Source organism: Lichenostomus cassidix, chromosome 3 (assembly GCF_008360975.1).
Source record: "Lichenostomus cassidix isolate B80296 chromosome 3, HeHo_3.0, whole genome shotgun sequence".
In the NCBI taxonomy this organism is placed as follows: domain Eukaryota; kingdom Metazoa; phylum Chordata; class Aves; order Passeriformes; family Meliphagidae; genus Lichenostomus; species Lichenostomus cassidix.
In genome coordinates, this window is record NC_139483.1 from 51,352,040 (window position 1) to 51,362,866 (window position 10,827).

Below are 10,827 nucleotides of genomic sequence, written 5' to 3' on the forward strand. Positions count from 1 at the left end.
GGGTCAGGTTCAAGGGACCACAGTGGGTCATCTGGTCCAACCTCGCTGCTCAAGCAGGGTCATCCTAGAGCACATGGCACAGGACTGAGTCCAGGTGGCTCTTTGGTATCTACACAGACTGCACAACTTCTGTGGGGCAACTGTTCCAGTGCACAGTCACCCACACAGTAAAGAGGCTCGTCCTCGTACTCAGGTGGAACTTCCTGTGCATCAGCTTCTGTCTGCTGCTTCTTGTGCTACTGCCCAGCAGCTCCGAGCAGAGCCTGGATCCAAACTCCTTACACCCTCCCTCCAGAAACTCTTAGACATTGATGAGGTCCTCCCTTAGTCGTCTCTCCTCTGAAGAGGCCCACATCCCCCAGCCATTGCTCGTCAGAAAAAAGAACTCAAGCACAGCAGAACACTGTTAATACCACCACGCGTTGCTCACTCCCAACCCTCCAGACTCAGCCCGCACAACCCGCACAACCCGCCCGCCCCTCAGCGCGCCCGGCCCGGCCCGGCCCGGCTGCTGCGCATGCGCGCTGCCCCTTGGCCGCCTGCACCGCCCCTTGCCATGGAGGGCGCTGGCGGCCCGAACCATTCTTCACTATTTCGAGGGGAGAACTGGGATAATGTGCCTCTGGTGGGCGGCACGAAGCACTCTTCTTCCGTCCGCAGAGCCTCTCTTTTATTAAAATATTATTCTGTTCTGAGAACACTCTCGTTTGTTTCGTTTTTTTTTAACTGAGAAACAAAAACCCACTAACCTGCCCGGCCTGGCAGCCCATCGCCTTCCCCCCGCTGGCCACTGGTCTATCCCAAGATGGAGGGCAGAGCCGGGTGGCACTGAGGCCTGGCGCGCGTGGAGCGAGCGGGGTTGGGGACAGCGGGAGAGCCGGGAGCGGCCCGGGGACAGCGGGAGAGCCGGGAGCGGCCCGGGGACAGCGGGAGAGCCGGGAGCGGCCCGGGGACACCGGGAGAGCCGGGAGCGGCCCGGGGACAGCGCCATGGTGAGTGTGCCGGGCTCTGCGCTCGCAGCTGCCGGGGGAAGAGGGCAGGGCAGAGCAAGAGAGTAGCCCCTGGGTTGCCTGTATCTGCTCTGACACGTTTTGCTAGGTAAGTGAAGCTGGCAGCCTCGGTGGAAGGGTTTTCCCAGGTCAGGTGTGCTAACCGGTAGGAAAGGCTTTCACCTAGCTGAGAACACTTGGAGTTTTTTTCGATCCAGAACTCGTGTATTTCGATGTTAGCGCTGCGGATAGTCCTCATGGCTGGTGTTGACTTGCTGCTGCAGGAACTGCTGTCTGAACAACTCTCAAAGAAGCAAGATGTGTCTAGATTAATTTCCTTGTGTTAGTTTCATGTGTTTCTTGGATGAAATGTGTTGTAGTTTCTTAGGAATTCCTTTCTAGGGCTGTATGTTAAACTTAATGTGCAATTATGAGATATTTATTGTATGATGTATTGCCATTTTGCAGCTGAATAAGCTGCGTTTGCTGTTAGAACATATGAAATTACTATTGTGCGTGTGGGGAGATGAGTTAAGCTAACACTGGTCTCAGTGCTTTGTCTCCAAGCATATGTTTATAAGTCATTGCCTTAGAAGAAATACAGCAGCACACTCCAGAAAATGGTTCTCTTTAGGTGCATTTAATATTTCAATTTTTGTTAATAGTTAACCAAATTTCTTTTTGCAGCCCCACAAGAAAAAGAAACCGTTCATAGAGAAGAAGAAAGCAGTGACATTTCATTTAGTGCACAGAAGTCAGAGGGATCCACTTGCTGCTGACGATACTGCACCCCAGAGAGTTCTGCTGCCTACACAGAAAGTAAATACTCACTTTTAATATTGAGCTTCATTCAGATAAGAAACACCATGGAGAGAGAAAAACTTGGTATGCAATTGTACAATTAAAAACATAGCTTGAAAAAAGGTAGTTTTTAGTCCAGCTTGTTAAAAGGAAGGGAATGATGTAGAGAATTTCGTATTTGTGAGCTACTGCTTGATGGTTGAAGGATGACTTAACTAGCATTTGGGGTGTAAATGTATTTTAAAAACAAAAAAACTTGTGTGACTCACCATGGTAAAACAGGCATTGTTGGTTACGTTGCTGATGGAAAGAGTTGTTCAAGGTCCTGCTCAGACAGCACCTGAACATAGCACCAGCTTATCATAATGTTCTAATTAGCTGTGCATTAGGGTAAGGAGTGGAAAGAGGACTGCAAGGACTTTAACATTCAGGCACTCTCAGTAGAAGTGTTACTAGTCTTTTTGCTAGTAAGTTTTAAATGGCCTTAAGTAGCTAAATGTATGCCTTTTTATTATTTTTATGCATTTATTTGTTGTACATTAACTACATACTTTTCTAAAAAAATTTTTCCCTCCCTCCCGCCATCCTTCTTAGGGGCATGAGGAGCAAAGAAGGGAAGAGCAGCGGAAGTATGGTGTCTTCTTTGATGATGACTATGACTATCTGCAGCATCTCAAAGAAGCCTCTGGTCCCTCTGAGCTTGTCCCATCTGTGCGTGGACAGCAAAGCAGAATTGTTATCACAAGTGAGGGGCACATAGAAGATGAAATTCAGAGAATTTCAGTAAGTAGTATTTTTGCTAATGATAATGCTGTTCTTTGGAGCCTTAACATCCTGCAGACATGTTAACTGTATTCAGCAAGTGTTACTGTGACTGTGATTTTATATATATAGAAAATTGACATGAGAATTAATGCTGCCAGTACTTCATGTAGTTGTCATTGTATAACTTTGAAAATTTGCCACTGATAAAGTAGAGCTTGCTGTAACATTTAAGTAGCATTCACAGAGTTTCTTCTCGTCACAGTAGTACCTGCATGTTTTTGTTAGTGTAAACTCAGATGAGAAACCAGGAACAAATATATTCTGATCATGTTTTTCTGTTTATTTTTCTAAGGCTCCATCTATTAAGTTGCCTTCCTCAGTATTTGCCACAGAGTTTGAAGAGGATGTGGGCTTGTTAAATAAAGCTGCTCCTGTTTCAGGTACTTTTTACCTTTCTGTAAAGTGAGTTGCCATCTAGGAACTAGATGGTAATTATAGCTTCAGTTGTGGTATCTTTTCTTTGGCTTAGAACAGGCTCAATAGCACACATAAGGAATGATCTGTGGGAGACCCATATTTCAATTTGGGACTTTTTTCTGTGATTCACTAGTAAGAGTTTTTTAGCTTTGCTTGGATAGGTGGAATACATGAGCTCTCACTATTGTGTTGCAAATACAAACTAATAACAGGGAAAAACTGTAGATAGTACTATTAATTTATAATTCACTCTGTTTGAATCCGAGTCTGGAACTGGATTTTCACTCAGTTTATTTTCAAATGCGGAGCAGTGTTTACATTCCTTCATTAGTATTATTTCAGTGTTACAGGCTGTGGGTAGGCTTTTGTTATGTATCCATGTTTGCACTGAACATTGACTCTACAGCTATCTCCATATTTCGTAACAGAAAGGAATTATAGCTGTTCTCTCTGTCCTGACAGAAGGATGCTAAAGACACTTCCCTTAATTTCAGTAGAGAAACACTTTCTAACCTTCTGTAATGTAGGGAATTTTAGGGTTGGAGCTATTGTTGGTTGTTGATCATGTGGTACTTTAACCTGATTATTTTTTCTTTTACAATATTCTATATTAAAATGCATTTATGGAAGCTTAAGACCTCTGGGAAATGTTTTTTTCTGAATTACAGAAATTGACAAGACACTAGTGAGTTGCCCTGGCTTGTATCAAATCTACAAATATTCTTGAGGATTTCTGTGATTCTTTGATTTAAGCTTTCCTTGCTGCAAACTAACAGTCCAGCTGGATTGGGTTTTATCCAGGAAGGTAGCTTTATAATGTCAGAGAAGTTTAAATGCTTGTTTTGTATTTTTAACTTTCTAGGACCACGGCTAGATTTTGACCCAGATATTGTTGCAGCTCTTGATGATGATTTTGACTTTGACAATCCAGAAAATATCCTGGAAGATGATTTTGTTCTACAAGCAAATCAACCACAGAAGCGGTAGACAGAGCTTTGTTGAAATGTTTGCCATATGTAATAGGAGAGATGCTGTTTGCTATTTCATGTGGTGATGTAGAAAGCCACAATGGTTTCAGATTTCAAATTGAATACTTTGGTGGCTTAAAAGCAAAAAAAGCATTACCTCTTGTTATTTGGATGGTAGACTGCAAAATCAAATTTTCTTGTGTTATCCAAGAGATGGGTTTCATTTGGCACTTGGAGCTCATGGATTATAGGCAATGTTTGGAATAATAGTGTTCTTCAACTTCTTAAAACATTGTCATCTATCGCATGTAAAATACATCAGGAATAGTATTGATGAAGGCTAATGGGTGTTTCTGCAGCCTTTACAAATGTTTCATGTGATACCCCACTGCATTTTATTTAGTTAGTTTTGGTATCATTCTCATAATTTAAAGAACAATTAGAAGGTTTGCTCATTTTAATGTTCAAGAATGCAGCTGGTGTTTTTCTGCATTGACATGTACAGTTGAATATAAACATAACTTCGCTCTCAATGCACAGATGTGTGATCCAACTAGAAATTATTTCAGCTTTGAGGCAAAAGTCTCACTCTTTATTTTTCTCTTTCAAGATTTAAATCTGTTACTGCTAAATTGTTTCAGATAACCCAGCAGTGGTAAGAGCTATGGACAGGTCCGTGTATTGTTCTAAAACTATTTTATCCTTCTGTTCAGGGGATCAGGTGCTGAGGATGAAGATGAATGGGAAGATATGGAAGATGATAGTGATGAAAAGGATAGCTGCAGTAGTGATAAAGACTATGATTCAGAAGGTCCTTTATCAGATGATGAGGTTAATGGACGAACAAAAGAATTCCTTTTTATGCAAGAAGAAACCAAGAGTCGTTTCACGGAATATTCTATGACGTCTTCAGTAATAAGGCGGAATGAGCAGTTAACCCTGTTGGATGACAGATTTGAGAAGGTGAGGCAGCTCAAGAGTGTAACTGTGAAGGGTGTTAAATGCTTCTTCATCTGTTGGTTCATTTCATCAAGTGGTGTTCTCTATACGCACACAGATTTTAATGCTTTTAGCAGTCAGGGCAGCAAACCACTGCCCTTTGCATGTATTCCATGTTTAATACTGGGTACATTAAGAGGCTTGTGTTATCTAGGTTATGGTGTTAATTAGTATTGAAAGGCCTAGCACTGATAGAGTTAAAATTACTCCAATGACTATATGAGCATTCATAATTAGTGTTACACTTTTGTATGAAAAGCTCAGTTCAACACAGCAAACCATGTACAGGTACCTGGTAAAGTATACATTCATGAAATGTTGTCAGAGCAGTGGAAATAGGGTGTAGCTTTTGTTCTGAGCAGGCTTCTTAAGGCACAGATTGAAATAATGCATCAGAATAAGAAAGGTTTTCTAGAAGCTGATTTATGTATTATTAATATAAGATAACTTTCTGACTCCCATGCTGAAAGAATACTGACAATAAGGAGAAAATCCTACAGCAGGTGTGTTTGGCAGTTGTTCAGCAAATGAGAGGGGAGGGGAAAAAGATAAAAAACGTGTCAAAAAGCTATCAAGAAGTTGCATGACAAATGTAATCTAATTATAGATATCCACTTCTTTATTTTAGTTTTATGAACAATTTGATGAAGATGAAATTGGAGCCTTAGATAATGTGGAGTTAGAAGGTTATATCAACACAGACAATGCTCGGTTGCAGGAAGTCCTGGATGATTACTACAAAGAGAAAGCAAAGAAGTATGTATTCCCAGAAGTTCTGCTTCACATAAGTAGTTATGTAATCCTCTGTTTATAATGAAATTTTGGGCATGTTGCTTCAAGTTCATATACTCAAAGTTTGCATCCCACAGTAAAAGCAGCTGCATATGAGTATTATCCATTCATATGATAAAATTAGGTGGAGGAATTTTGTTGATTTGAGTGAGGTTATGCTTGTTTTGTATACTGTATTGAACTTAATGTAGTATCTAGAGGCATTTGGTCTCTTGAAATGCAGAAATACTTCTTTTGTTGACTGTGTCTTTGTCCTAATGTTTTTAGTTTATTTGGTGGAGGCTTACTTAAGGAAACTCCACTTTTGATGCAAATTTCATTGAAAATAGCTTTCTTGGGTCTGGGGTTTTACTGAAGGGAGTCTGGATTTACATAATGTACATATTTTTCAACAAAAGATAAACCATATTTTTTTCTTCTCTGAACTTTTTCAAAGTTGTGTGAAATTGGATACTCTTGAACCCAGTGAAGATTTGGACTCTCCTGCAAATGAAGATAGTGAGGAAGAAAAGGAAGAAATTGTAACTGTAGTTATTGAGGAGCCAAAAGAAAAGTGGGATTGCGAATCCATTTTGAGTAAGTATTTTGGAGTTTGCTTATTTCTTCCTAGGATTTCAAAGTAAATGATAGGTGATTTCAGAACTTTTCAGACAGTGCTTCAAGTAAAACAGTTTATGCTCTGAGCACAATAGGAGGAATTTCCAAAACCAAAGTAGTAGTCCAATTCATAATACATTTACCTCATTTCTATTTGCAAGCCTTTCTTGACTACTTTCTTTTTTCTTTGTGACCTAGGTACATATTCAAACTTATATAATCACCCAACACTTATTAAGGAGCCATCAAAGGTAAAATTATTAAACTTACTCTGATGAGTAACACTGGGAAAACTTGAGGCAAATGTGTTTGTTTTCTCAATGGGTATCTGTTTTTAAAGACAGGGAGCAGAAATGAGTGTTGGGGATAGTGCTAGCCTCTGGTATTATTCCTTCACTAAAGAAGGGGTTGGATATATTTCTTCTATTAGAAGGAAAACTGAGTCAGTTCACAATTTCTGTAATAGCTAGGCAGGAACACAGAGAACAAGGAATTTCCTTTGTTGTTATCTGTGATATACCTTTGTGTAATCTGTGTCTCACAGCCACATTATTTGTGTGCATTTTTTTTTCCCTATGGTTTGAAACAATTTATTCGAGTTATTTGGCCTTCAATATGTTCCCCATCATTAGAGCACAGCTTGATATTCCTAAATTTGAAGTGAAACCTTTTTCTTGCAAGTTTATAAAGAAATATTAAGTGCCTACTTAAGTTCTTTATTTTTTCAGTAATGTTTAAATAAAATGGAAATTTTTTTTTCATTTTCTGGAAGGCCAGATTCTTGATATCTTGCTTTGGGATTAGTGTGTCTTTTTGTGAGGGAATAAAATAGTATGAGGACACTTAATGTTGATTACTGTTAAATCTGGATCTAATGTTTTTACACTGGTAAGGCAGTGCCATGTGCACTTCTTGGAGAGAAAGCTAGGGGCCACTAAACCATGTGCACTTACTGTTTTAGCCCAAGCCAATAAAAATTTCTCAGAAGACTGGAATTCCCCTACATGTCTTGCCTCAGAAAGGTCTCACTGCTAAGCAGGTGGAACGCATGCAAATGATTAATGGCAGTGACCTGCCAAAAGTATCAACACAGCCTCGTTCCAAGGATGAGAGCAAAGAGGATCGCAAAGCCAGAAAACAGGCAATAAAAGAGGAGCGAAAGGTATGCCTGACTGGAAATAAAAGCTTGCAAAGCATTTTATGTTATCTGAATTTTGTCTTACAAACTTTTTTTAAAACTCACTTCTCGTGTCTGAAAATACTGTGAAAAACTTGATGGTCTCAAAAGACTAATTATTGCTTCTTTAAAAAAGATGTACTGGAAAGAAAGGTAACATCGTAATTTTGTCGTAGTGATTTTTAATATCAAAATTTTGGCTCTGTTATTGTGGCCACTACTGCAAATACAACTGTGAAAGGATTTTCATATGTCCTTACAATCCAGAGTAGCAAAGGAAATAGTTGTGATGTGTCAGGTTACACGAAGTGAAAAATACCTGAAAGTAACATGGAAAATCCTAATTGGCCACAATGAAATCCTAGCTGTTTTACTTAGGAACAGAAATTGCCAGCATGTTCAAAGCTTCTGCTGACTAAAGAGGTTTATCCTGGTGGTACACATATTAATTTGACTACTAATAATTAGTGCCATAAAAAATATTAGTGTCCAGATTGCTGTGGTTTTCATGATCTAGAAGAGTTAATTGAAGTGGTTTGATTTTGCATGTTAATTCCTATTTTGTAAATTGCTCATTGTTCCTCCTATGCACAGGAGCGCAGAATGGAGAAGAAAGCCAACAAGCTGGCCTTCAAATTGGAGAAAACAAGACAAGAAAAAGAATTGCTCAATCTGAAACAAAATGTACAAGGTCTGAAGCTGTCCTGATGAAACTGAGAAACTTACTGTGGAAACATCCTTAATTTTTCATTTGTATTGAGAAGGGAAGTGCTAATTCAGCTTTGCCAGTCCTGCTGAAAGGGAGTTGTTCAAATCTCACTGTAACAAGACCCAGTAACTTACCATTTTCTCTGAAATGAAATTATATATAAAACAATGTCTTGGTGATGTCTGTTCTATCATGAGTGACATGGCAATTGCATAGTTTCATTACAATAGAAATGTATTAAAATTACAAATATTTTTCTTACAAGTTATTACCAAACAGAGTTATATAGATATTTGTTGAATGTATTCAACAAATCAGCAGAATCCTGCAGATTTTATCTGATTAGATTCTTCTATTAAATTATTTCAGTTTACAAAACAGTATTTTCATTTATGTCTTCTGTTATACTGTTGGTTGAATATAGTGCCTTGCTGTGATACAGTTTTGTAAGTTGTTTTCACCCACTCCTCCGTGGTTCTTTTTTTGGGTAGATTATTGTTTTGGTACTATGATGGAAGCTGTAGAATTACCTTTTGTAAACAGAGGTATCTGAAAAGCTGTTGTGTAGCTAGACATCTCTGTTACCTGACCTGAGTTTTACATTTCCTTGCAAGTTAAATCTGTTGCAAGGAATGTTGCAGTTACAGTAGTCAGGTGACCCTTAATGTTGCTGTTGGAATTGGCTGTACTGGAAGTACTCAGTCTGAGTAGTATGGCAAACAAACAGCAGATACTTGGATAAATAGTGTAAGTTACAGATAGTCACTGTCTTGGTTTTTTTTGCATACTCTTCCTCAGGTCTTGCATTAAATTTAGTTTTATTTGAATACAAACTTATTACCCATTACAGTTGTTATAAAGACTTCCTAAAGATGAGCTGAGGGCCAAAATCTCTAGTTTGGAGGTGAACTTAAATGTTTGTACTGTGAACATGAATTATTTTGATAGTGATTGGTCCATAACATGTGAATGCAATGAATAGGATTTGTAGTCAGTCCTGAATCCTGTATTCATAAGAAACCCTCAGGTTTAGGTCTTTAGGTTACAGACTGAGCAATCTTCTGCCTTTATGTGAAAAGTTAACTTTTTTACTGTAAGGGACACACTAACCAACACATCAGTGGAGTGGCTTGACTACTGTTGAATTCAAAGCATCTTCAATATTCCTTCAATAGTTTTGTGAATACTCAATGGAGACAAGCTAACAGGGACTGATGGAGCTTTTTAATGTACGGAAACAATTCAAAGTACTTGTTTTTATTGGAAGAAGGCTTTTATAATACATTTTAATTAGTAAAGTAACATGATTTTGGAGAAGGAAATAAAGAGGCATTTTGAGTCGACAAGTCTTGATCATCACTCAGAAAACTAAAGTGTCAATACAGTATACATATCTAGATTAAGCCTTCATTTTCAAAAATTGTTTGTTAACAGAATTAATAGAAATAACCCGTAAGATGAGGAAAACTTGCAGAGTTTTTTTTAGTTAATACCTGTACTAGTTTTCATGTGCTTCAAAAGCTTAAGCAGGGTCTGCCTGTGTCATAATTGCTAATTGCATAATCACTGATTCTGTGGTAACTTGAATACTGACCACCCAGTACTCATGACTCCTGACAACACCACAGAAGAGGAAATCTGAGAAGCAATTCTGTTGAGATGAGTCAAATACCAGGAAACAAGTTAAATGGAACAAGTAAGTAACAGATGCTGTTCAGTGCTTTGGGGTGGAATATTGTTTTGTGGTTTACCAAAATGGACAATCTTTTACTAAAGACAGTGCATGTGTTCTTTGCTAGATTTCTCATCACTGATTCAGTGATACTGTGCTTATACCTGAAGTCCTTTAAAATAAAAACAAAAGAAAAAAAACCTTGAGGGGATGAAAAAATAATAAAGAGATGGGGTAGGCAGAGGAAGACACTTGAAAGGAAGAGTATAGTCCAGAATAAGGACAGAAACAGCTCTTTGTTGGAAACAAAAAAGGAAAGACATTTAAACAAAGACAATAGGAAAAGAGTCAAAAACATTACAGAATTGCTTTGTTCCTCTGCACTTGTAATCAGTGAAACAGTGTAGTAACCTTAACGCTGTGCTTTGGAGTGTGGTAAGATCCAAAGGAAAAGGTAAGAAACAAAAGCAGTCACTCATCTGCTTAGCAAGACAAGGATTTCTTTTGTTTTAGTAAGAGTCGGTAAGGAACACTTACATGGGAAGTCCTTACAGAAGTTAATTCAGAGAATTAACTCCTCTGTAGGCTATAAGTCAAATGAAAAGGACTCTTTCAAGTTTTCTTAATGGCTGTTTTTGTTTAATAGAAGTCATGTCCCTCATGTCTCTGCTCTGAGTGTGTGACTGCCTTTGGAGTTAGAAGGGCTGTAACTACTTTCCATGTGACTTAAACACCTATTTTTTTCCAAAAAAATGGTGATTTAAACACAAATCTCAACAAATTTGCCATCTACAAAGTAAGATCATCTTGGAATGTGGTTTAGCATGTCATGGAAATGTTCCATCTTAATAATGAAGATCATGTCCCACTTTGCATGACAT

General features: G+C 38.6%; 1 protein-coding gene across 1 annotated transcript; it reads left to right on the top strand.

Annotated features, from left to right (window-relative positions):
• Nucleotides 1-760: 760 nt before the first annotated feature.
• Nucleotides 761-8,652, top strand: LTV1 (LTV1 ribosome biogenesis factor). The gene is made up of 12 exons (XM_085055746.1): nt 761-861; nt 949-992; nt 1,677-1,808; nt 2,385-2,573; nt 2,908-2,995; nt 3,895-4,015; nt 4,714-4,963; nt 5,628-5,755; nt 6,228-6,367; nt 6,587-6,639; nt 7,350-7,550; nt 8,160-8,652. Exons 2-12 carry the CDS (start codon nt 990-992, stop codon nt 8,271-8,273), a joined length of 1,419 nt encoding a protein of 472 aa, XP_084911872.1. The 5' UTR covers nt 761-861; nt 949-989; the 3' UTR covers nt 8,274-8,652.
• Nucleotides 8,653-10,827: the final 2,175 nt, after the last annotated feature.

Excerpts from the sequence above, each read along its gene's own strand:
- LTV1 (XM_085055746.1), top strand. Across the intron at positions 1,809-2,384 it reads TTCTGCTGCCTACACAGAAA|GGGCATGAGGAGCAAAGAAG; the intron begins GTAAATACTCAC and ends CATCCTTCTTAG. Across the intron at positions 5,756-6,227 it reads TACAAAGAGAAAGCAAAGAA|TTGTGTGAAATTGGATACTC; the intron begins GTATGTATTCCC and ends ACTTTTTCAAAG.